This window comes from Hypanus sabinus, chromosome 27, assembly GCF_030144855.1.
Source record: "Hypanus sabinus isolate sHypSab1 chromosome 27, sHypSab1.hap1, whole genome shotgun sequence".
NCBI classification, from domain to species: Eukaryota; Metazoa; Chordata; class Chondrichthyes; order Myliobatiformes; family Dasyatidae; genus Hypanus; species Hypanus sabinus.
Window position 1 is genome coordinate 18,877,942 of NC_082732.1, and position 27,535 is coordinate 18,905,476.

Sequence of the window (27,535 nt, forward strand, 5' to 3'; positions counted from 1 at the left end):
TGAAATAGAGCCCGGCCCCCAACATTCATTCCCAGAAATTAGCGGGATGGAGCGTTGAATGTTTCATAGCAGCAGTCCCGTGGGGAGGGAAAAGAATTACCTCCATTTTCCTTCTTTCCCGCGCTCGTTGTCACGTGAAGTAGAAGCGAGATAAAAGGGTTTTCGGTTCTTTCTTCTATCCACACCGCCATTCCGTCCCAATCGTGTCGCAAGTTGGATGCGCTTGGAATCGTGGTGTGTGTCCGGAGAATTGTTACACCCGAGGCACCAGGTGTTACTCCAATTCGGCCCAGCTCAAGATGTACAGTGCTTGGCTCCAGAGCCGAAAATGGTTTCCATAGTTTGGTGGAGGCGGGCTCGTCCCACATCTCCCCTCATCCATCTACTCCTCTCCTCCGTTCCCCACCGCTCCCTTTCACCCTCCTCTCCCCCTACACCCTTTCTTCACAACCCGCCTCTCCCCCTCCTCCCCTCCTAGTTTGTTGTTGAGGGCCGGCCGGTCTCACCCCTCTTCCCTGCTCTTGGTCCATGCCCTGGTTGGTTACGGCACCTCGCAGACTCTCCCGGGTACAAATGGGGAATCCCGCTGTGCTTCCATTTTTAATGAGTTGAAGAGGGACCGCTTGGCCACCAGCAACAGCAGGAAGTTACCCGCCTTAAAGGCGTTCTTGGCAGGGTATGGAAGTGGGAGGAAGAAGCTCAACCGGCACCTCACCATTAACGCGGTTTGGGGTTGGCGGCGATGGCACTCACAGTTGAATAGCCTACCGAAGCTCGGGAATAAAGACTTGAGAAGTTATACAGGAGGGAACAGGCAACTGTTTTCCGTGTAGGAAATCGCCTTAAAAACAGAATGAAAACGGAGACCGTAATGTCACGAAATGCTAATTCTGTGGTTTTAATCAGTCTCAAAACCATTTGAATTTCTGCAACATTTTTATCTACTTTCTGTTTTAAAAACATTGGAGGTTCTGGATAGGTGGAATCCTTCATTTGGCGATTAGATTTTGCTTAATTAGCCCAGCAAGGTTAAAACGAACGTTGAAAGTTTACAATTTCTCAAAGGGTGATGTTGACGAGATTGAAGAATTATCGTTTGATACCACGAGTGGCGGAGTAAGAGTTAACCTTCCCAGGAGAAGACAGTGTGTGCGTGTCAGAGACGGAGGGAGAGAAATCTCCAGCCCTGGTAAATCGGCTTAAAAGCCAGAAATAGTGAACCGTTGCTATACGGGATCCGAAGAAAGGATTTAAACACATCTACAGTGTTGGAAATCGAGTCAGAGAGGGGAAGGGCTGAGTGGGAGAGGTTTCATCAAAATCCCTGTCAGTCCTACCCCCGTCGAGCTGGGCGAACGGAATAGAATTCTCATCTTGGGCATCCCGGCGAAGTGTATTTGAGCCAAATTATTAATATTTTTAAAGAAAAAGGAAAACAATCTCTGAAACTCTGTCAACTTGGCTGGATCTGAATGTTTGAGTCAGGGTAAATTTTGGGGTCAGTGTGTCGGTGTTGGCTCGCTGGAGAATGAGGATCACCCGGCGCTGTTTGCTGGATGGAGCTCGACACCCGGCGCCTTCTGAAGCCTGACTTTGAAAGTGACCAAAAATGAGCAGGAAAAACCTCTACCAGCGCCTTTTCCTCATGTTCTATCTGGCGGACCTTGCTCTCGGTAAGTCGGAGGGATGAAAATTCCTGTACTATTAAGGCAGAAGGGGTAAAGTGTTTTACCAGCGAAACAGTGGTATCTGCTGAAAGAATGACCGTTTTAACATCAAGATCTTTATAGATATACATTATCAATTTATATGGACAAACTAACTCCCACCTATTTGCTGTTCATCTCATGCCTCATTCATCTGTACGGTGAGAAGGTTCCTTGGATCCCGTATTATCTGCTTGATAGATTCAATTGATCAATAAGGCTTTTCACACATTTTAGACGCAAATTATTATGCAACGGCGTCTTTTTAAAGTCCTCAGATATTTTGTGTTTTAAAAAAACACGCGTTTCATCTGACTCGTCATCAAAATTTGAAATAAAATGGGGTGGCTTTAAAAAGGCGCGATCCCGGTCCATGAAAATTTGGGAAAATGCGAGTTTTTCGTGACGGTGGTTCTTTATAACATGGGACAGTCTTCAACTTTCCACAGATTCCAAGTCTCCTGGGGTTAATAATGTCGCTCAGCCCCGTGACCGTTCTGCTGATTCGCTAACTACACTTGGGGTGCATTCTTTGTATTTGAACTTTACTTTGCTTCTGCTGATCCGGATCGCGCCGAGTGCCAGAGCTGGCTGTTGAGCGAGTTGCCCGGTTCACAAGGGGCCGAATGGCCGGGCTGGCGGTATTCACGAGTTGTAAAATGCTGGTCTCAAATGGAAGGATTTAAGCACTAACATCCAGGCTAGCAGTCCCTGAAGCAATGTTGTGGCAGGGTTTCTTGAGGGGGAAAGGTTGGAGAAGGGTGCACCCATCTACTCTTTCATAAAATTTTCCAAAAGCAAAGAAGTTATTTATCAGAGTCCATACCAGTGGGTACCATCACCAACAGGTCGCTGTACCCAAAGAGCAGATTGTCAACTCTTTATTAAATTGATATTTGTGGGAGCTTGCTGTGCAGTTACTTTGCCTACCTCACAGCAGCAACTAAGTGACAACTGATAGTGTGATAAGTAATTGGAACAGCATGACTTATCATGAAAATGTTGAGGTGATTTATTTCAGTCAATCAAATATATTTTAGCATTAAAAATACCAGCAGTCCCTGCCTCACAGGAAATGGAATAAGTCATCCAGAGGTCATGGAAGATGCCAAATAAATGCAAATCTCCATTTCTTTATGCATTACATCAAGGAAACAGCCTGTCCTTGAATGTGAGTTCTCCGCTACTGAGGAAGATGAGAGGGATTAGTGGCCTGAGTTTTTACAGGTATCAGTAATGTTCCCACCCCACTCTAACGTTGTCTCCACCCACTTCAGTGCTCAGGATGGGGAAATGGGTATCATGGGTTTTGCTGCATTTGTTGGAAGTGATAGCACAGTCATAACTTTTCCTCCTCGAAGCACCTACAAGCCACTCTGAGTCATCATTTGATTTACACTGAGGAGAAGCACCAAACCACTGTTTGGTGTCTAGCAGCCTGGTGAAAACACCAAGTTCACTATCTGAGGCATATTGCAAACTCCAGTTAACATGGTTCCATTGTACTAGTATGTTTATCACAATTATACTGTCAGTATTGGCTCAGTGGGTACCATTCCAATTATGTGAACTCATAAATTACACATACATTACAGTGCAATATTATGGAAGTGCTCTGTTATTATATATCCTGTCATTCAGATGATATTTTACACTGAAGCTTTGTTTTATTAACCCGTACTTCTTTGTGGGATCTTGCTGTTTCTCTCCAGCTTAGAATAAGGGTCAGTAGTTCAAAAGTAGTTTACTAAAGCTTTCTCTGTACTCTCCATAACCTCGAAGGTTTAGAACTCGTTCAGCTAACCTGTGCCCAGTGAGCCTGAATGATGTGTTCAATCAGAACGTGTACCAAATATGTCAGTCTGGGCGTCTGTTAGAGTCGTACATTCATAGAGTTGGACAGTGCAGACACAGGCCATTCAGCCCATCATGCCCATGCCAAACATTTTGCCCATCTACACTAATCCCATTTGCCTACATTAGGTCAGTATCATTCAATGCTTTGCTTGCTTAAGTGCCTGAAAAGTCTTTTAAATGTAGTGATTGTATTTGATTCCATCACATTCTCAGGAAGCATTGTACAAGCGTCAGCCAATCTCTGTGTAATAAAATAGCTTTCCCCTCAAATCCCCTTGAAAACTCCTTCCTCTTTAACTTTTGTCCTCTTGTTTTTGACATTCATATCATGGGAAAATGATTCTGATCATCCGCTCTGCATATAAAATTTAAATACCTCTGTCAGGTCACCCTTCAGCCTCAGTTGCTCCAGGGAAAACGAGCACAGCCTACTCAATCTCTCCTATAACTAAAGTCCTCCAATCCAAGTAATGTCCTGCTGAACTTCCTCTGTACTTTTCCCAGTGCAATTACATCCTTTAGAGTAGTGACTGGAACTGCACACGATACTCCAAGTGCAGTCTCATCAGAGTTTTGTAAAGTTGCAACATAACATCCTAATTTTATTATTCTTCTTTACCTCCTGATCTATCCGTAGCATGTTCAATGAACCCCACTGTTCTGTTCATCACCATTCCTTAGCACTCTAACATTACTATTTACAATATTTGTCCTTCTCCTGTTTGACTTCCCAGAATACATCACCTTGTACTAGTTGGGATAAAACTCCATCTGACAACACTCGGCTCAATTTTCCATCTGATTTATATCCTGCTATCACCTTAGACAACTTTCTTCGTTATCCACATTGTTACAAACTTTGGATCATCTGCAAACTTATTAATCATGCCTCCTGCTCATTAATATTTGTCACAAAGTACAAGTGTCCCTGCAGTACATCACTGGTCACAAATATCCGGTCAGAAAAGTGTCCTTCTACTACTGGCCTCTGCATACTAATCAACAAAACAATTTTGGATCCAGATTGCCTGTTTACTTTGCATTCATATTCCTTAATGTCCTCGACCAGCCTACCATGTGAGACTTTGTTAAATGCCATATTAAAGTCCATTTAACCAATGTTGACCATCCTGCCTTCATTGATCTTCCTCGTTAATCTCTTCAATCAATTCAATGGAATTAGTAAGACAGGATTTCCCTTGCACAAAGCCATTCTAACTCTGATTAGTCATTGCCTTCCCAAATGTACATAAATCCTATGCTTTGGTATACGTCCCTGATGTAAAACTCACTGGCCTGCAGTTACCTGGCTTAATTCTGCTGCCCTTCTTAAATTAAAAAAAACCATCAACTGTCCTCCTGTTTTCTCGTACCTCATCTGTAGCCACCAATGGTGTAAAAATAAGAACATAAGACATTGGAGCAGAATTAGGCTATTTGGCCCATTGAATCTGCTCCACCATTCAAGCATGGCCCAATTATTACCCCTCTCAACTCCATTTGCATGCCTTCGCCCCATAACCTTTCACACCTTTATTATTCAAGAAGCTATCAACGTCCACTTTAAATATAGCCAATGATTTGGCCTGCATAGCCATCTGAAGTGAAGTCTTTCTATTCTTGAGGCTGTACTCCCTCGCTATGGGAAACATCCTCTCCACATCTCTCTGTCTAGGCCCTACAATATTTGACAGATTTCAATGAGATCCCTCTTCATTCTAAACTCCAGCGAGCACAGGCCCAGAGCCTTATACATTAAACAGTCTTCATACGTTAACCGTTTCATTCCTGGGATCATTGTTGTGAACCTCCTCTGGACTGTCGCCAATGCCAAAATCTGTCAGGGCCAGAGTGATCTTCTTCCTCGTTTTCAGTGGCAACATGGGACAGACCTTAGCTGGGCCTAGCCATTTTCTAAGGTTTATTAGTCCATGAGATTTGACTCTTCCTTCTTAATACTGACCTGCTCCAGATTATTCATGAAACTCTCTCCCACCCTAACCCTGCTGAACTCAGTATCAACCATGTCCTTTTCCTTGGTGAGGACAGGTAAGAAGTGCTTACAAACTCATCCATGTAGCCAAGCTCCACATACAGCTGCTCTTTTCCTGGCTATCCTCATGCTCCTGCTGCCCTTGATATTGCGATAGAACCTTAGGTTTTGACCAGGTCATTCCTGTGCGTTTAGCATAGTTCAGGATGTTGTGATTTCTGTTGTGCTGTGTGTCCTCTGCTTTTGATCAATAGCAATGTCTGATTAGCACAGCAAGACTTGAGCTTTCTCTGCACGCATCTTTGGGTTGGGTCGAATACGTGAAATTTTATAGTGCTTGGACTGAGTTTCTCTTGCCTGTGGTCAGGTTTTGAATCTATTCATGAGCAGACATCTCTCTATTCAAAGCCTGCTGCATGTGTCCTATCTCACCAGTCTTACTGATCTGTCCTGTTAATCATTAGGCCGTGTGTTGCTTTTTACATTCTGAGCGTCAAATCCTTCCATGTTTTTGATCCTACCTGTCTTTGCAATCACACACAGCCCCTAACCCTCTGAGACGATCTGTTCCTCCTGTGCTGATCTCTTGTATATCCTCAGTTTAACTCACTGTACTGTCAACTCCCGGGCCTGCAGGGGTTCTTGAATTCCTTTCCCAAACCTCTTCACCTCATTGTTTCTCTTTCATCCTTCTTGAAATAATCTTCTGGTGAGCTACAATAATTTCTTTACATGGCTTGGCATTGACATTCACTTAATAACACTCCTATAAAATGCATGGTACAGTTTACCATGTTGAAGGTGCTATATAATTGCACATAGCTGCTGTTGTTTCAAGAAGAGCACCCTCTCCTGTTCTGGTGAAGCAGTGCCATTTCTGCACCAGGTAGATTTGCTCAACTTGCACCCATTCTGAGTTGATCTGCCCCAGTGGAACCCTCTGAAGCCTCTGACTAACCAAAGATCATAGTGCCATAAACTACTTGTGGGAGAGGGTGCCCTGCTATCTCAGTCAGAATCAGGTACTTGCCAATTGTCTCCAATATAGAACTTCAGATACATTGCCTGTTGAAACAATTCTGATAGTTCTGTGAAATGAAGAATTCCTATTTTAGTGATGTTAGCAGGGAGTATAAGAGCAATTCAGCATTTCAGAAGCAGTAATATTTTTATAATGTCACCAACTAGATATGGGAACAAACAATGAATGAAAATCACATCTTAAACTACAGTAGTGCTTCGCCTTATCTATTCCTTCTGCTTTAAATAACTTTCCTTTTGATAGGCTGTTTTTCTTCTGTGTCTCGAGTGCAGATTACGTTTTGCTCTCCCGAACTCTCAGTAACATGATCTCTTTTTAAGGGAGGAACTTGTGTCACAGGCTGCATCCAAGAGGATTGTCAACTTGTGTGGCCTTTTAACTTTAATTTAAATTTTATTATTTAGAGATACAGCATGGTAGCAGGCCCTTTGGCCCAATGAGCCTGTGCTGCCCAATTAAACCCATGTGACCAACTAACCAAGTAACTTGTGCAGCTTTGGATTGGGGAGAAAACCAGAGCACTCGGGGGAACCCATGTAGTCCTGGGGAGAATACACAAACTCCTTACAGACCATGGCAGAATCGAGCTCAGGTTGTCAGTGCATTAACAGTGTTACACCAACCACTCTGCATCCCTTTTGTTTTAAGGGAAAATACATGAGTGGTATTATTATAGTTTTTGTAGCTGCCTGTGACAGTTGTTAATTGGATCTTGCTCACGATGTGTCTCCTAACAAGGATACTTGGGTTCAGAAATAGGAAAATATGGATTGCTGAGTTCCGGAGAACAGTCCCGTTACTCCCATACTCCTCTCCCTTTTTATCCCGTATTCCTGCAACATGTCCTCTCTCACACATACACACCAGTTCATCTCTGTTTCTTTTATCCCCATTAACCCACATTCCGGGACAATGTAGGGGCCAAACAACCTATAGGTTTGGGATGTGGGCGGAGACCAGAGCTCCTGGAGGAAACCCACACCGAGAGAATATGCACACTCCTTACTGATGGCAACCAAGTCAGGACTGAATCTTGAGGGCAAGATGGTGAGTCCCCCTTTCTCTTCTGCAGGAGTGCAGTGTACAGGACACTTCTGGTATAGGGAATGGTGCTGGACCACAGAAAAGGAAAGTGATTCTTACTGTTCATAAAACAGATTTGTGCTGAAGGGCAAATTTTTAATGCATTAACTCATAGTGCTACAGGATCGGTGAACTTGGTATGTTCCAGTCTCTCCTTGGAAGCGGACCAATTAAATCTTCCTAGGGAGATGCAACTTGGAAATGGGCCTTTCAGCCCATCAGCTCTGCGCTGACTATCAAACACCCATTTAGACTAATCCCAGTCAAACCCATTTTTTTAATGCTGCGTGCTCCATCTTACTCTTCGCCTGCACTAAGGGTAACTCATAGCAGGCAGTTAGACTATGAACTAGCACATCGCTCAGAGTGTGGACGGAAAGCAAAGCACAGCAGAAAGCCCACAGAGTAACAGGGATAACATGCAATCTCCACACCAACATCACCTGAGGTGGAGATCGAACCCCAGCCGCTGGAGTTGTGAGGTAGTTCAAGCGGTTATGCCACTGTGCCAGTCTAAACGTGGACAGCAGTCTGCATCTTCACCTTCTTGGCTACAGAAGTGTCAAATCTCTGCCAGCAGAGAAGGAGACTAATTTGAAGGCAAAGAGTCAGGTTAAACTTGTCGCTTTCCATTTGGGAACTTCTACTGACCAGAAATGCTGTTTGCAGTTTTAATCACTAACTTAGTGAGCAGATGTTCCCACCGGCAACCCCTATCACCTTCTTTGGTCCTGCGCCTGGAGAGAGATTTTTTCTTTAAAGGAGGATTTCAACTGCTGATATTCCTGTCTTTTCCTCTTTGCTTTCAGGCAGTGAAGGATTAGCTTCTATTAAAACATCTCAGTGAACAGTGAATAGATATGGTTTGTCAGGGCATGAAGCCAGTTTAGAACAGAAAGAGTAGCAACAAATCTTTATAATATTTATACCTCAGTGCAGTAAGTGGCTAAAGCTGTGATCTTTCTCTTTGTTGCCAAAATATTTTGTACTTGTAACAGAGGAGGAAATAAAGGACTTTCTCACATTTACTCTTGATGGTGTATATATGGAGCCATATAGCTACTTTGATAATAAATTTACTTAGAAGTTTTGAACTTCATTGCCCGCTTATAGGGGCAGTAGCAGTGGTGGTTCCTGGACCCTTGCCTAAAAGGGAAAACCAGTGGGTACCACAACTCCTTCATGTTTGAATTGAGGGAGTTGTAGAAATTAGTAACTTGGCATTCCAGCATTTGAAACTTTAATTGTAAGACTTTGAGAATGAAGGTGCCTCCCTACCACAGGACTAGGTGAGAACCTGTATTCCTGGTGTGTTATGCCCAATATGTACTCAATCGCCACTTTAATAGATACACTTGTATCCCTGCTCATTAATGCAAATATCTACTCAGCCGATCATGTGGCAGCAACTCAATAAATAAAAGCATGCTTACTTGGCCATGAGGTTCAGTTGTTGTTCAGATCAAAGTGACTTTGGCCGTGGAATGACCAGACAAGGTGGTTTGAGTATCGCAGAAACTGCTTACAGAGAATGGCGCAAAAAAAAAATCCAGTGAGCAGGGGGTTCTGTGGGCAAAAAATGCCTTGTAAATGAGAGAGGTCAGAGGAGAATGGTAGACTAGTTCAAGCCAACAGGAAAGTGACAGTAACTCAAACAACCACACATTACAACAGTGGTGTGCAGAAGAGGATTTCTGAATGCACAGCGTGTCGATCCTTGAAGTCATGCGCTCCAGCAGCAGAAGACCATGAACATGCACTCAGGAGGTACCCAATAAAGTGGCCACAGAGTGTAGTTGGGCACTATGCTTACTTACTGCCTCAGAGCTCCAAGAAACCAGGCTTAATCTTGACCTCTGATGCTGCGTGTATGCAGTCTATCTGTTCTCTCTGTGACCCTGTAAGTCTTCCCTAATGCACCAGTTTGTTCCCACATCCCAAACTTTGTGCTCGTTGGAAGGCTAATTGGCTGCTGTTAATCACCCCCAGTGGGTAATGGGAGACAGAATGGGTTGCAAGGGAATAGGATTAGTGTGAGCCAATAGGTTCTCAACAGGCCGGAAGGTCCTGGGAAGTCATGTGTCATGGGAAGTCTTTAACAATGCGGTTGCAGGCAGAAATCTATGGCAACTCCTCGCTCTTGCACAACTCCACACCAAGCTGATCTCAACAAAGCAAAAGTTGCAAATCACCACTGGTTGTTTGGCGTGATTCATTGCCAGTAAAGGGTGTTTTCATTCAAATAAGTGAGAAAGATGGAGAGCTCTGTCAGCTTGGCAAATTTCATTCCATGTTTTCACCATTTCTTAGAGTCCTTCACATTACCGAACACGTGCAGTAATATGTACGCCATAGCAGCTGCTAATAAAGCACATCAATATTTCACAGAACATGAGCTCATCTCTTACCATGGCGGTCTGGGAATTTTAAAAATGCTGAGTATTAAATATTGCTATTGGCATGATTTGTAAAATAAAAATCCCAACTAGTTCATTGACATCCTTCTGGAGAGGAAATCTGGGACCTTTAGCCAACTATAGAAATACATTTGACTCTTAACTGAACGATAAACTGCACAGGTCTATCAAACAGCAGTAAGGATGTGCCTGTTCTATGTAACACAGCACTGCAGTGAGGGCATGACTCTTTATAACACAGCAGCAACACAGCAAGAAGCCCACCATTCCCCATTCACGCGGTTTGACGGAGGCAATAAATGGCAGGCCTGCTATTTTTGTTTAAGCTCCTCTATTGTTTTCTTATTCCTTCCCTGCAGGTGCATCAGACTCCACATTTTTGACTTGTTTGGAAGCTTATTTCCTTAGATCATTCATCCATTTTTTATGAATAGCTGTGTAAATGTTTATCCTAAATTGATACCTGTGTTTAAAGAGAGATTTGGTTCCTTTGAAGCACTGCTCTCCATTTAGGAACACCAGACAAGTTGCTGGAAGAACTCCCCAGGTCAAGCAGCATCTGTGGTGGGAAATAGCAGAAATTTTGGGTCAACAGTCCTTTATGTAGACTCTCAGTCCAAATCTAGAAGAAGGATCTCAACCTGAAACGTCAATTGTCCATTTCCCTCCACCAATGCTGCCTCTAGCATCTGAGATCCTCCAACATCTTGTTCATTGCTCCAGATTCCAGCAATTACAGTCTCTTGTATCCTCCTCTGAGTCCTTTTAGGAGCTCTGAGAAGAAACTCTGATTTTCCATATATCTTATGCCTGGCATAAGAATTATGGGAAGGTTGAATGCTGTGGTAGTGGAAGAAGCATTTACCCCACCTCTGACATTCAACTTGTTTTCATTCTGAGTGTGTTGTATTCAATCCCAGGCACTAGAGATAGACCCTGAGATTTCTATCAGTGTGCAGCACACACAAATAAACAGCATTTTCATTTTCTTCATTTGGTGGGTTTGAGATCAGAGTCTGCTGTTGAATAGGCAGGGTTTAAACTTCACCACATTGGGTAGTCAATAATCCATTCAGTTTGGGCTTCAATCCGCTTGTCAGAAATAAAATAAGATCCTGCACTAGTCCATTCTCATCACAAGTAAGATTGGTCTAGGCACCATTTTAAATGCAACTACATTGAGTAGAACGATAACCATTAACTTTTAATTCACATAGGCTGTCAGTCCCCATCAGAAGCAGACTTATTGGCCTCTTCGATTGATCCTGAACTCTGGTCCCAAGGACGAAAGATTATGTTTGAACACAATAGAAACACACAGCAAGATGTTTTCAGTCATACATGTCTCAATAAAGCAAACTCCAGAGGTAAAAAAAATAAAAACAGAACTATCCCCACCAGCCTCCCTCCCACCATTTCTAGAGCTTCACTTGCATAGGACAGGTTTAAAGAGAGTTTACAGAGATTAAAAGGCACTGTTTGGATACAGAGTCAGAGCAGTCTCTGCTTACACTGCCCTTTCATGCAGAAAACCTAAATGTAATGTAATTTCTATCAAACACAATTTAATTTCTATCAAACACTATCAACAAGCACATTTTTCCAAATATTTGGAATTAACAGATTCTATCAGTCAAAAGACAAATTATTTAGCAAAACACACTGAAATTTATAGAGGGTTCTATTAAATGTCTTCTAATGATATGATGGTTTCCTTTTTGAAAGCAATTATGGCAACCAATAGGAATGCATTAATGACAGTGAGGCATTAAAGCAATATTTGGAGTAAGAATTGAGGGAGTAAAACTGCCTAATGCATTTGATTGTCTGCAAACAGTGCCATGGGATTTTTAACATAAATGAAAATTTGCTGGGGCCCCAGTATAGCTCCTCATCGGAAGAACTGCACCTTTGACAATGATGCATCTCTTTAATATTACACTGTTCTTAACCTAGATCATCTCTGCTAATTAATTTACTTGAAACCCAATTACAAAACACAATTGAGACTTACTGTGCCTAAAAGAATCTGTAAAAACCCTCCATGACTGCGTACGTTGAGGGCAGGGCATTCACAGTAATGTCAACCGAGTAAAATCATGTTGTTGTGTCATTTCAAGTCAAGTCAAGTCACTTTTTATCGTAATTTTGACCAAAACTGCTGGTACAGTACACAGTAAAAACAAGATGTTTTTTGAGACCATGGTGCTACATGAAACAATACAAAAACTACACTGAACTACATAGAAACAACACCGAAAAAAAAAACTACACTAGACTACAGACCTACCTGGGACTGCATAAAGTGCACAAAACAGTGCAGGCGTTACAATAAATAATAAACAAGACAATAGGCACTGTAGAGGGAAGTAAGTTGGTGTCAGTCCAGGCTCTGGGTATTGAGGTGTCTGATAGTCTGGGGGAAGAAACTGTTACATGAGAGCTGGTCGTGAGAGCCCCGAATGCTTCGGTGCCTTTTTCCAGATGGCAGGAGGGAGAAGAGTTTGTATGAGGGGTGTGTGGGGTCCTTCATAATGCTGTTTGCTTTGCGGATGTAGTGTGTAATGGCGGGAAGAGAGAACCCAATGATCTTCTCAGCTGACCTCACTATCTGCTGCAGGGTCTTGCGATCCGAGATGGTGCAATTTCCAAACCAGGCAGTGATGCAGCTGCTCAGGATGCTCTCAATACAACCCCTGTAGAATGTGATGAGGATGGGGGTGGGGGAGACTTTCCTCAGCCTTCACAGAAAGTAGAGATGCTGCTGGGCTTTCTTTGTTATGGAGCTGGTGTTGAGGGACCAGGTGAGATTCTCTGCCAGGTGAATACCAAGAAATTTGGTGCTCTTAACGATCTCTACCGAGGAGCCGTTGATGTTCAGTGGGGAGTGGTCGCTCTGTGCCCTCCTGAAGTCAACAACCATCTCTTTTGTTTTGTTCACATTCAGAGACAGGTTGTTGGCTCTGCACCAGTCCGTTAGCTGCTGCACCTCCTCTCTGTAAGCTGCCTCGTCGTTCTTGCTGATGAGACCCACCACAGTCGTGTCATCGGCGAACTTGATGATGTGGTTCGAGCTGTGTGTTGCTGCACAGTTGTGGGTCAGCAGAGTGATTGAACAATCCCTTGAATGTCATTGGACAGTTAAAGCGAATCAACTGGTATAGTGAGGCTGACTTCAGTCTTAGCGAGGAGATCATGCTGACCTGTTTTACAGATATTTGAAACCATCAGTACAGGTACAGTGCTGTGCAAAAGTCGAAATATAGCTAGGGTGCCTAAGATTTTTGCACAGTATTTTAGTAATTTTATGTATTGCACTGTACAGCTGCCACACAAATAAAAACAAATTTCATGACACATGTGACTGATGATAAACCTGATTCTGATATGGGTCTCTGTTATGGACGTGAGAGTGGGAAGGGGTCAGGGAGAGGGGAATTGTGGTGGTGAAAACAGGAAGTGAGAGGCAAAGGAGCAGAAGGCACCAGAAAGACATTCTGTAATGATCAATAAACCATTTGATTGAAATCAAATGACCTTGCCTTGTATCTCAGGGCTGGGTGTGTCTGCACGTGTGCCACAACACCCATCCCCTGCTCTGCCCCTAGCATTCCTCCTGTGCCACCTGTCCACACTCCCCCCACAGCACTCCACCCTCGCCATTCCCAACACCCTTTGCTTTCACCAGATTTACGAACTCACTCTCTGCTCCATGTTGATAAATATAGAACTGTGCAAATGTCTTAGGCACCCTAGATATACAGATGAGCCTAAGACATTTCCATATTACCATAGATCCATCTTGACATAGCTTCTGCCTTATTTTACTTTGTTCGTGAATCACTGCCAATAACTTTGGGCATCCTCATCTCACATCTGGCACTCCCCCCCCCCCCACCTCCCCACCAGTCTGTTCTCATATTCCCCTTCTTCCATTGCCAATACAACTGGTAGTGGATTGCAAGATCAGCTAATGATGGAGTAAACTGTTCACTTTACGTTAGTTATGGGCAAACATTGACAAGTATTGGCCTGACCATGGGAAGTAATAAACCAGGTCTTCCTTTGTCTCATCCAAAAATATAACCATGCTCCTTCAATTTTGCACAAATAGATTTTGTGTAGTCCCTGGGGTGAAAATTGAACCTCCAAACTTGTGACTGAGAGAAAACAATGCTGCCAGTGAGTTGTGGCTGATATTATGCAAGGGGTTTAATATTGCCCTTCACATCAAAATACATGGATATCCTACAACACACCAACATAAGGATCAACGTCTCTTTCATCTTCACAGATGTAACTTGCCATATATCTTTGTACATGGCATCCCTTTAAATCTGATCATCCATAGCTCCCATGATTCATGAATGCATTGCATAGCATTTACATTTCAGACACACTGATCAGGAAAGTGCCCCTAGCTGAGTTGGGGTTACCTCAGCTAAGAAAGAAGTGGACCAACCTTTACGGATTGAAAGAGTGCACACAAAACAATACATATTCATTCAGCAGTTCTACCTCACTTATCCTCCACTTTTGCCCCTCCGTCCCAGAAAAACAAGATGAGGTCATTCGTGCCCTCTAGCTGGCTTCAGTGTTTTACAATGCCTTCATTCTCAGCACTGTTCTCCTGCTCTTATCCCATCCCTTTGATTCCTCCTGTTCCAAACATCAATTGATCTTCATTTTGAAAACAGTAAGTGAAAAACAACTGAACCTCTTGACCATGTCTGCATGGTTTTATGCATTGAGTTGCTGATTAATATTTGCAATAACACGTGAGTGTACAGGTGCACCTCATGAAGTGGCCGCTGAGTGTATGCTGCCAATGGGAAGACGTTCAGGAAAAGGAATCACTTAGCTAAGTTTTACAGATTTTACTCCCAAATTTTACTTAATGACTGGTACTTAGATTTGTTCTTTACCACTGACCAAAGGCTAATTTCTGCTTTGATGTGGCATGATGTCCCAGGCAAAGCACTGATGGGCCATCTTTATATATACTGGGGAGCCCCAGATGTCCTCAGACAACATAAATAGAATGGAAGCTCAGCTTGGTGAGTTTCTGCCTTATTTCACTGACTTCAACTTCTCAGGCACAAACTTTTGCCCATAAAGAAAAATCAGAAGGAATGGCAACACAAACAAATCTTTTCTCTGCCGATACTCTGTACTGAATTTTAAATGAATTGTATTCATTTACAAGACACTGAAGATGATTTTATAGATAATTCACAGATTACAAGGAAGCCCCAGCTCTCTGTCCAGCAGCTGTTTTATGGAACTCTGTGACCTTCCAATATCCAGTTTATTTGAACAACGTGACAGTCAGAGTTGGCTCTTACCAGACCCCTATACAAACTTCTGGGTCAGGTGAAGGTGATAATTCATACATATTAAACAGCTCACATCACTCAATATTATTTTCTATGATATTGTCAATATGTGTAATGTAATCTGGCTCATGATATTTTTTTATAATTGAAAAAATACCAAATGAATTTTCCTTCCTGATGCCAATAACTAGAAGTGTATTTGAATTTGTTCTAATTAGTCCATGGCCTCATTAATTAACTGTCATTCTACTGTAGTGCTCTTGTCTGGTGTGATTGCATTGTATTTTAATTTCATTTAACACAAACAAGCTCCTTGATTGAGTTCTGGTTTCAGGATAATGTGCCATTGTTATAAGACTGGTGCACTGCACTCTGGATGTCCCAAGTGACCTGCTGTTCTGGCTTCCTGGATTCCCACTGCGTTAGTTCAAGGTTGATCATATCGGTTCTCACTTTATAGTTCAGCTATGCTTCTGGTTTAAGATGGCGCTGGTGAAGCACAGTGATGACCTGCTGGCAGCAGACTAAATTATTAATTATTTAATGACTCTCACTTTTTCTCAAAAATGATTGCTGCGATCAATAGCCTGTAACTCCTGTCTTGAACTGCCTGTACGACCCGGTATTTTTACGGTGTGAAGTGCAGGATGGTTGCAGCATGGTGTGTACTGTTGAAATCGAGGCGGCTGAGAGTGAGGAGCGAACCAACGTTTGGCAGGAGTGTTGGAGCTGGTTCAAAGTGGCAGAACCGAGCCGAGGCAGAGGTGAGGTTGGGGGGGGGGCAGGGTGCCCAGCCCCAAGGGCATATTGGAGTGGCAAGGCCTGGGTCTGAGAGCAAGGAATTATCTGCTGTTTGGCCAATTTAAGCACGGAGCGAAGTTGAAAAGGTTGGGGTGCCCGAGCTGGAGGTCAGGGTCATGCCGGTAGTCAGTTCACTGTTCCGCAAGATTTACTCGACTCTGTGCTGAACTGAGGCTGTGGTCTGCAACGAATGGACTCCTGGATTGGCTATGACTGGCTTTGTGGTTGTGGTCTCAATTCTTTAAACTTCAGTTCTGAAAGTTATTTGCATACTTTTATTGTTTACACAGCGTGTTTTTTTCTGTACATTGGGTGTTCGGCTGTATTTTTTAATGGATTTTATTGGTTTTCTTTGTTCTGTGGCTGCTGGTAAGGAGATGAATCTCCAGGTTGTATATAGTATATATACCTTGACAACAAATGTGCTTTGAACTTTGAGCTTTTAGCATGATTGTCACTGTTCCTTATACCTTCTCTCAGATCCAATCACCCCTTAAGCACTGCTTCTTCAGGTAATGTTTAGAACATGGCACATCATTGCTAAAACCATCTGGGGCTGCACATAGGGCAAAGTCCACATTTGTCTCAGCTCATCAGGTGTGAATATTTTCACTGTTCTGTTATTACCTCTGTAGACTTAGCTATTCCAATGCTCTGAATACTAGTCTGCTCACTCACTCCACCCTCTATAAACATGGAAACTCCAAGCCTCTGCTGCCCAACTCCTAACCCACACACAAGTTGCCAGTATAGCAGAACTTTGATTTATAACTGTTACTTTAAAAACCCACATCAATTTTCCCTATGTCTAAAAAACGCCTTCCGCCTGCCCTCAAAGTACCCAAGCTTCTCCAGTTCTGGTCTCTTTATCATCCTTGATGTTAATCCTTCTTCCATTGATGTCACTGCCTTCAGATACCCAGGCTCTGACATTCCCTTCCTACACTGCCTTCTTCCTCTTTTTCCTGTTCATAAGACTATTTAAAACTAACTTTTAAACTACTCTTTTGGTTATCTACCCAAAGGCTTTTGTATTAAATTCTATTTTATAAGGTTCTCTGCAATATTTTACTGCATTAAATGTCCTAAGCAAGTAGTAGCTTTAACTAACACATCCGAACTGCTGGAAAAACTCAGACGGTCAGACAACAGCTATGGAAAGGAATAAGTAGTTGCTGTTTCAGGTTGGGATACTTCATCAGGACTGACCCAACCTGACCAGGTCTTGGCCCAAAACATTGACTGTTTATTCCTTTCCATAGATGCTGCCTGATCTGCTGAGTTCCTCCAGAATTCTTGTATGTGTTACTATGGATTTCCAGAATCGGCAGCATCTCTTGTGTTTATGAGCCGCTAATGTTGCTTTCCCCAAGTGCTTTACAACATTTGCATTTTAGCCTTGGGTCCTTCATCACATTTGCCAATGCAAAATCACACTGTTATAAGGTTGAGAATATGGTTTGTCTTCCTGCCGTCACTATTCCTTTCTCAGCGTTCTTGTCAAAATGCCAGAAGTCTTCCTCTACCCTGTTCAAGTGTCTACATTTGATTGAAGTTGAAATGGCGAATGTTGATGGGGATGTTAACCAAGCCTGACCCCATTTTGTGATGACGTCTACACACAGTCAAAGTTCAAAGTAAATTTATTATCAAAGTATAAATATGTCCCCTTATATAAACCAAAGATTCACTTTCTTGCAGGCATACTCAATAAATCCTAAATAGCATCATAACCAAAATATAATCAATGAAAGATCACGCCAACTTGGGCATTCAAACAGTGTGCAAAAGACAGCAAACTGTGCAAATGCAAAATGAAATAATAATAATAATAATATAAGCAATAAACATTGAGAAGTACTGAAACCAAGTGCTGGGTGGTAATCAGGAATAGAAAGATTGGTCTTTAATCCAGCGTTATGGGTAGAATTTATTCAAATTCATGGAAATACCAAAAAAAATGGCAGGAGCAGCACTCTAATCAAAATCTGGACTGTTGTGTCTAATGACAACTGCTCTCCTTACTAATCTGAATGGCATCATGCTTTGTCAATATTATCCCATCCATGGTGCATTGAAAGTATCACTGGGCCATTGACTCTATTCTCCTTAGCTTCTGCGCAATGTTATTATGGCAGAATGAATTAATCAGTGCTCTCAATTTCTCCATAAGGTGACTCTATCCAAATGTAAATTGAAATAAAAGAAAATAATGCTGTAACTTATTAACATTTATATTAATGTATAATGTATTAAATTTTGTGCCAAATCACTTTTCCATTATAAGGTTCCATGTCTGCAAATGATAATGAAAACTGCCTATGTAAACTTGTCATGCTGTAATTGCAGTGACAGGTTTACATAGACAATTTCCATTGTCGATGCCAAGATTTCCAAAATTATAATGAAGGCAAAAGTTTGCTGAAAGTTGGCACGGATAGAAGATATATCCTTGCTGACTACAATTTCAGGACTGAAGTCCTGTACCATATTGGTATCTCCTGAATTTGCAAATATTTTTCATTATTACTCACTGATTGTTAACATTGCTATCTCTGCAGTAGCATGGAGGGGTTTTGTCTGCAACTGTGAACATTGTACATTTCTTCTCACATTTGTGACTGCTTTTGGCATGACTAAGCTCAGTACCTTCCACTCCTCCCCCCAGTTGAACTTGATGTCCTACCTCAGCTTGGCTGCAGTTGACAAGCAAAGAATAATCAAAATATCTTGTTGTCTTGGCTGTGAAGTGTTTCCTCTAGAGTCCCCTAATGAACACTTCTTTCCCTTTCCTCTTTCATAAGCTTTTGATGGAAGAATTTTAATGTGCCTGACGTGCTTCCATCTGTAGCTTGGCAGAACTTCTCCAATTATCCCTTTTCACAGCTCTATTGTGTCTGAGGTGTCAGAAGTCTTCTCTGACTCCCAGTCTCGGCTGAGCCACAATTCTCTCCAGTGGAACAGCGCCCCAGACACACTTCCATAGCCATTACTGCTTGCTTCCTGGTCGCTGTTGTCAGACTAAATAATTCCTTGCTCTCTTTAGCCAGAGGGTGGTGAATGTGTGGAATTCATTGCCGCAGATGGCTGTGGAGGCCAAGTCACTGGGTATGTTGAAGGCAGAGGTTGATAGTTTTTTGATTAATAAGGGTGTCACAGGTTATGGGGAGAAGGCAGGAATATGGAGTTGAAAGAGAAAATAAATCAGCCTTGATCGAATGGCAGGGAAGATTCGATGGCCAAATGTCCTAATTCTGCTCCAATGTCTAACAGTCTTAAAGCCATGCTCTATTGGATCCTAAGCTTATGTCCCTCCATCTTTGAGAAGTGTCATGTCTCTGACTCTTACTGATACCTACTGCTGAGGTTGTCATGCACGTCTTTATCATCTTCATCTGTTACGCCCCTGACTCCTCATACTCTTCTCATTAAAATGATTAAAAATACCCAATCCTTAACAAGTAATAATATCACATACTCTGGCTTCTAGTACTCTCCCAAACCCTCGTATTTCGCCCTATTAACTGAGTTAATTCTGCAAAGGAGTACGGGTTAGTAAGTAGCGCCGGAACTATGGCAACGCTTGCTCAGCACATCCTCAGATGGTGTTGGTCATTGACGCATATAACGCATTCTACTGTTCGACGTCCATGTGACAAACAAAGCAGTCTTTAATTGCATCAGGTTCCCAGGTACCGCGACTCTCTTTGCACCTTTGAGTCAGTCCCTTTCACCCACTAACGATCATAGTGCTGCCAGTTGTCCAGCTCACGTGCTCCATCATTCCCAATATAAATCCCTGCAGGTTACCATCTCCTTTTCTTCCTTGCAGACCCTCCACAAAAAAAAATTATTCTCTTATTCAAGTGCTAATAGGGCCTCCTATTGTTTCCTCTGACATTGGATCAATGTTATTTTTTGTCGCATTAGGGTGATATTCTGGAGGCAGAATAAAAATGCAAGCCTTTATTAACTTTATTCAAATGCATATAGCTATGTCGACTGTTATTTCAGCAATTAAGTGAAAATAATTACAGAGTGAGACAAAAATTAGGAGGCATAGGTTATAAGAATTTAGTGGGATTATGCTAAGTGCCTTGGGAGATAATTATTGTCATTTGTGAATCTCAGTGGAAAAATAAAAATAAATAAAATAGTTCCTGATGGATATTAATGAGAAATTACATCACAAGATCACAATCGCTTTAAATTCTTCCCTTTAAAGAGATCGTAACTCTCACTCCACAGTAGCAAATTACTTTTTAATAATTCCAAGAGAGTTTTTGTATCAAGAAGAATTTTCTATTCTAATGCTTAAGGTTGCCCCTTACTGGTTCTAACATCGGCTCCTTGATTTTTTACGTTTTAAAGTTTAATCTGAAGTGCTATTCAGGGATGATGTTTTCTACAGATTTAGCAACTCGATATATCTCTACTAAAGGTCAAGTTTCACAATGCAGAGTTTTTAGGCTCTAAAACCCAAGCTTCTCAATATATCAGCCTCCTGACATGAATTGGGCTGCAACTCTTATGTGCATTGCATCCAGCTCATGTGTCAATTATAGTGAGTCTACAACATAGAGGCAGGCTGTTTGGCCCAGCTGTTCTCAATTGACATTTATGCACCATGCAAGCCCGTTCCGCCACTTTACACCTCCTTTCATTCCATCAATGTATTCTTTTGTTCCTGTCTCCCTCTTGACTATATCCACTTTTATGAAATATAATCAATTGTGTTTTGCTCAACTGATTCTTACATCCTTCCCAAGGACCTATGCTTATCATCTTGTGGACGTGTTCTGCGTCTTCTCCAATACCTTTGCCTCCTTTCTATAATAGATTTATACAGAAGCTGTATACTTTAAGTGTTAGTACAAATTTTAGAAATGTTTTAATTTATCCCTCCAGTAATAAACACCAATACTAGATTTGATTTATATGGCTTTTTCAACTAACCACCACCTCTGGTAACATGTAAATGTGTATCCCTTAATCTCTGCTCATTTAATTGCCCACATGTCCATATACATTAATATTCATTTGCCGTTAAAAATCCTCATAATTTCATTTGTACAGTGGCAGTGTGGTTGTCTAGTCTAACTGGTTGTCTTCTGGACCATTGATCACAAGGCATGAGTTCAATCCCCCCCCCCCCCATGACAGCTGTAAAATTTAAATTCAAATGCATAATTAAATCTGGAATTCAATAAAAAAACAGTAATAGTAGCCAGGAAGTTACAAGATTGCCGTAATGAACTCTCTGGTCCACTAATCTCCCACAGTGAAGAAACTCTGCCATCCTTACCAATTTTGGCCTTTTTCTGATACAGCATCACTAATGAGGTTGACTCTTAACTGCCTCCTCGGTTCAGTGGAAATTTGGAATCCTTAGTATGTGCCAGAATTGCTAATGATGTCCACATCCAATGCATAATTTAGAAGCTGCCACACTCTCTGTTTACACCACAACCATAGTTCGGTGTTAGCAAATTTTCAGCTGCTTTAGAAGTGGTACCAAGAAAGATTAAGGACAGAACTGGACCACTCTCTCCTGCACAGTGTGGAGATTATGTCTCACATCATCTGGAGACATCGCATTGGTCATTTGAGGAGAGCGGAGTCAATCGTTGGAGAAGAAAGTTAGCTACCACTGCAGAACCACATCCTGCAGTCTTACAGTCAACTCCTACAACCACCACAAAGGAGGCCCCAATACCAGAGATTGTTTCATGGCCACAAGTTTCACCTGCCAAATAGAGGAAAGTTGTCATTCCACAAGAGTAAGAAATCCTCCACAATAATTATATCTTCAGGCCTGAATAGGGCAATTTAAAATTTACTATGCTGGGGATGGCTGTATATAGTTGTTGTATTATATAATATATTGTATGTGTAGTTGAGATGCATGTTATATTGAGTTGCAGTTTATAGCTACACAGGGAGGAGTGTTGTGTATTTAATATTTCAGTAATATTTGAGTAATCTTGTTCATTTAAATACCCAGTACGGGTTATATGTATAAATACATGAATAAATAAGTAAGTCATCATGCTACCACATGATACATGCATGCCTTGCTTAAAGTAAACACTAAGTTAGATGCACGTTCCCGGCCCACCAGGGAGGAGGGACAGAAGCCTGGAAGGCATACACTTAGCAATTCTGGAACAACTTCTTCCTCCCTGCCATCCGATTACTGAATGGACATCGAACCCATGAACTGTACCTCACTACTTTTTAAAATCTCTGTTTTTGCACTATTTATTTAATTTAACTAATTAATATATATTTTTACTGTAATACACAGTTTTTTTCCTATATTATCCTGTGTTGAATTATACTGCTGCTTTTAACAAATTCCACAACATATGCTGGTGATATTAAATCCGATTCTGATTCCCACCTCAGCTGGTGTACGTGGATGAACCTGAACCCCAGACTTTGTTTTTCCGTTAGTTTACCCTCCATTCTATTGCTTGCTTCCTGACTCCACAGATTATAAAATCAACTGCCACAAGAAATCAGGGGGTTGAGCAGCGACTGTGGATGCAAGGGATGTTTGACATTTAGGATCCAGATTCTGCATCAGGACTGAGAGTGTAGAGGGAAGATAGGCAGTGTGAAGGAGCCAGAGGGAAGAGCGGGGAAGAGGCTGGTAAGAGATAGCCGGAACCAGATGAGGGAGGGATTGATGTGCAGGAAGAGCAGGTGGGGAGAGGGAGTTTCTGTGCTGAGACAGTGACTGATACATGATGGGTAAAACCAGGTAAGGGGAGGATGATGGACAGATGGAACCAAGTGGATGAAGGTGGTGAGTAGGTAAGAACAGTTTTTGCTATGGGCAGGGTGAATAGATGGAAGAGACAGCAAAGGGAGTCAGGACCTGGATGGGACTGGGACTGGGAAGAAATGGTGGGGGGGGGGATTACTAGGTAATCTAAAATTGGAAATTTCAGTGACCATAATGGATGTAAGTCACCAAACAGAATATGAGGAGGTGTTCTTCTAGTTTGTGTTTAGCTTCACCATGGCAGTGGATCATCAGGATGGTGTGGGAGTAGGTAGAGGAATGGAGATGACACACAACTGGAAGCTCAAGATGGTCATTATAGATAGGGTGCAGGTGCTTTGAAAAAACCACCTTAAACTCATTGATGTAGAGGAGACCACACTGCAAGCACCAAATGCACTAGGCCCTGGTGGAAGAAGTGCATATGAATCTCAATCTCAACTAGGAGATCTGTTTTAGTTGCTGGATAGTGGTGTGGTAGGAATGAGTATGGCATCTCCTACAGTTGCAGAGGAAAGTGCCAGCAGATGGGGAGCTATAGATGGGAAGGTACGAGTGGACCGAGAATTCATGGAGAGTGAGATTCATACAGAGAGCAGAAAGGGGGAGGAGAGTGGAAGATGTTTCTGGTTGTAGGATCCCTTTGGAGAAGGTGGAAGTGACAAAGAATAGCATGCTGAATGTTGATACCAGGGGTGAGAAGTTTGCACCAGGGGAATTCTATCTCTGTTCTTTCTGGGGAGGGGAGGGTTAGAAAAGATAGAGGACATATATAACCCCACCCCCCCCCCCCCCCATCCTCAGCTGGTTCCATCTGCCACCAACCAACCTCCATCTGCTCATCCTCCACACTGCTATATACGGTCAAGATTTCACTCCAAAATATCAACGATCCATTTTCCTCCAAATATGCTAATTGATCTTCTAAGTCCCTCCAGCAGTTTTCTTTCTGCACCAGGCCCCAGCATCTGGAGTCTCTTGTGCTTCACATGCTCTATATCCTTGCTTGTGAATCCAATTGGCAGCAGTTTGTCTAAATTCTCCAAAAAATCCAAGTATGTTACAACTATTTTTGCAAATATTTCTTTCTTGGTTGTGAAAACTGCATGCAAAATTCAAAGAATCGCTTGCCCAGGTCACTTTCGTTCTCTGATTTATTTACTCATAACATCATTATGTAGTTACACTGTATTTCAGACAATTGTTATTTTGCATTAGGTGAAAACAGTTTGCATTGTCCACAAAAATACCTCAATTACATACCAGCTGCATCATGTTCAGCCTGAAACTTATTGACTTCAAAATTGTTGACAGAATATGAATGTTATTCATTTTATCTTTCTTTGTCTGGTACTCTACACTTGCCTGCATGCCTCATTAATTTGTCCATTTGTATACTTCATCCAGTTCACTCCCACCTCTAAGCTTCCTGTCTCTTCTCATTAGAAAGCACGTGCTGGTTGTTAGCATTCGAAATCTCTGACATTCAAGTTATGCTATACTCTTTCATTTTTTGACCATATCTTTCACGGGTACCAAGGAAATGATAAAGATTCACTCTTATTCTCTTTCCATAGTTGTTACCTGACCTGCTACACACTTACAGCATTTTTTATTTGTTTGTGGCTCATAAGTTCAGCATCTGCTGTCTTTTTTCGTTTTCTGTACTGGGATTTTATTATTTTGCTTACTGGCAGCTTTATCTTCAGGCCATTGAGACAAATGTATGATTAAGGAAAGCAAGGACTTTCTGTGCTTTCTTGCCATGCTGGACTACCAGTCCATTAACTCCACCAACTTTGACTCAGAAGCACTTGTATTTTCCCATTTCAAAATCAGCATTATCATTACGTGCCGTGCCATATGACATGGGTGATCATGATCTTCCACTTGTCAGAGAGATGCCCCTTCAGCTGGCTGAGTCTAGTCTGCATTGGGATTGGCCCTATGGTGGACACATCATTTAAGACCATGGCATGTATATCATGTCGTAGCAGATAGAGAATGGTAAAAAATTTCAGTGAGGACAACCAAATCTGAGTGAGGCTTTCCACAATTTCTCTTGGTTGATAAACATAGGAGGGAGAAAATGGCTAATGACAATGGCCATTGCTGCCTTCTGCATTTACTTGGAATTGTTGAATGGCGAAAATCATGTTCAATATACCTATAGATTGTTGGACCATAAAAGAATTCGGCCTTTCAGCTCATTGAATCTGTAACCATTCGGCCATGGGTGATTTTTCTTCCCAACCCTGTTTTCCTGCCTTCTCCCCATAATCCTGAACACCTTTATCAAAAAGGAACCTTTCAATCTCTGACTTAAAAACACCCAATGGCTTGGCCTCCACAACCACATTGTTGAAGAAATTCCTCGTTTTCTCAGTTTTAAAGGGATATCCTTTATTCTATGGCTGTACCATTGAATTCTAGAATCATCTGCTAATGGAAACACCCTCTGCTTATCAATTCTGTCTGGGCTTTTCAGTATTTGGTAGGTTTCAATGAGTTACCCCTTCATCTTTCTGATCTCCGTTGAGTACAGGCCCAGAGCCATTAAATGCTCCTTCTATGTTAATCTTGATAGATTGACTCTGAGGATGGCTTTGTTGTGACTGGGAGGAGGCAACTGGGGAGATTCCTTGTAATAAATTGCCCTATGAGAGGCAGAAGAGGGATCATTCTCTAATTGCCACAACCTTATCTTTTTGAAGATGGTCAATGATTACAGAATGTCTGATATCCCTTGGTATGATCTCTCCTCCAAAGAGGGTGTAAATTCACACCAAAAGCACTTCCTCACCATATTTAGTATTTTAGCAGGGATTTCGACTCTTCAAGCAGCCTGCCAGGCCAGGTTACGGACACGATTATAGCAGATAATGTGCCATGGGGCAGAATCAAATACAAATGGGTCATAGACAGAGGACTAGGTGAGAAATAGGTGTTGTCGGCTTCTCTGACCTTGATAAACTTGTACCACCAACACAAGAAAATCTGCAGATACTGGAAATCCAATGCAACACACACAAAATGCTGGAGGAACTCAACAGGTCAGGCATCTTATGGTAAAGAGTAAACATTCTTTTCCATAGATGCTGCCTTGTCTTCTGAGTTTCTCCAGCTTTCTGTTTGTCTTAATAAGCTTGGAGGGTTGTCCTTGGATGTTTGACCCTAGATGTGCAATAAAAAAAAAGCACAGCCTGAAGCCATCAGCTTATTGATGATAAACAGTAATGTTTATTGTTGATTGGGCATGTCAAATTGACCTAGTTTAAATTTTTGAAGAGTTGAGTTAAAGCGATTGAGAGGAGAATGCCTACGGATGTTTCATATTATCAGGAGGAATTTGGTAAAATCATACAAGACTGTTGCTGCAGTCAAAGCTCATGGAATTGAAAGCAAATTCTTTTTGTGAATAGGAAATAAACTGGAAACAGAGAAAATAGAGTAGGGATAATGGGCAGGTGCTCAGATTGACAGGATATGACAGGTCCAGATAGAATAGAGCTGGACCATAACTATCCATCACATTTGTAAGTGTCTCAAATGATGTGGTAGAATGCAATATGTCTAAGTTACCCAATGACACAGCGATAGAAAGCCCTACAAGTAGAATGGATCCAATTGCTATGTTGCAAAAGGAGATAAATAGATTAATCATGTGAACAAAATTATGACAAATAGAATCCATATCGGCAACATTGTCACCCACTTCAGGCTGTGGAAATATAAAACAGAATTTAGTAAATGGCAGAAAGGTAGAAGCAGCAGAGATTTAATGTGACCTTGAGGGTCCATGTACATAGAACATTAATTTGTCGTGAATAGGCTTAGTAAATATTAAAATAGGCCGAATCTTTGTTGGCCTTTGTTTACGACAAAGGTCATGATACAGCAGTACACTGTAAATTGATCACACCTGGAGAAGTGGAGTAGTTCTCCCACTGTGCCTCAGGAAAGATACTGACCTTGTGGGAGTGGAGTATAGAATGCCCAGGTTAAAATTACAAGGAAATTATATTCTCTCTCAGAGTGAATTTATTGAAGTTTTCAGGTTACATTAGTGTAAACAGAGAGAGAAATCATGTCTACTCTGGGTAGAATAGGGAACAAACCTTAAAATTTAGAGCAGGTCTTTCCAGAGCTGGGGTTCCCAACTGGGGTTCACAGACCCCTTGTTTAATGTATTGGTCCACGGCATTAAAAAGGCTGGGAATCCCTGTTCTATAGTAAACACTTCCCTCTCAAGATTTGGATTGCTACTCCACAAAGAACTATTGAATCTTAGTCAATTATTAATATTAGATTTGAAATTGTGAGATTTTGTTAAGCAAAGCCATTAAAAATTAAGGGGCTGATGTCACAGATTTGCCATGATCTTACTGAATAGAAAATAAGGATCAGAGGGCTGACTGGTCCACATCTCTCCTTATGTTCCCATTTACCTATGTCCCATGAGCAGCCTTTCTGCTTTTGGAATATATTAAGGGATAGATTTTTGCTAGGG

General features: G+C 41.9%; 1 protein-coding gene across 2 annotated transcripts in view; it reads left to right on the top strand.

The window, feature by feature from the left end:
- Positions 1 to 614: 614 nt before the first annotated feature.
- Positions 615 to 27,535, top strand: part of LOC132382031 (immunoglobulin superfamily member 21-like) — a 405,374-nt gene continuing 378,453 nt past the window's right edge. The window contains exon 1 of one of the 2 annotated variants that reach the window (XM_059951850.1): positions 615 to 1,673. In XM_059951850.1, coding sequence (XP_059807833.1) covers positions 1,610 to 1,673 — 64 coding nt within the window. In that variant the 5' untranslated portion in view covers positions 615 to 1,609. The remainder of the gene's footprint in view (positions 1,674 to 27,535) is intronic. The other variant, XM_059951849.1, reaches the window with a different exon arrangement.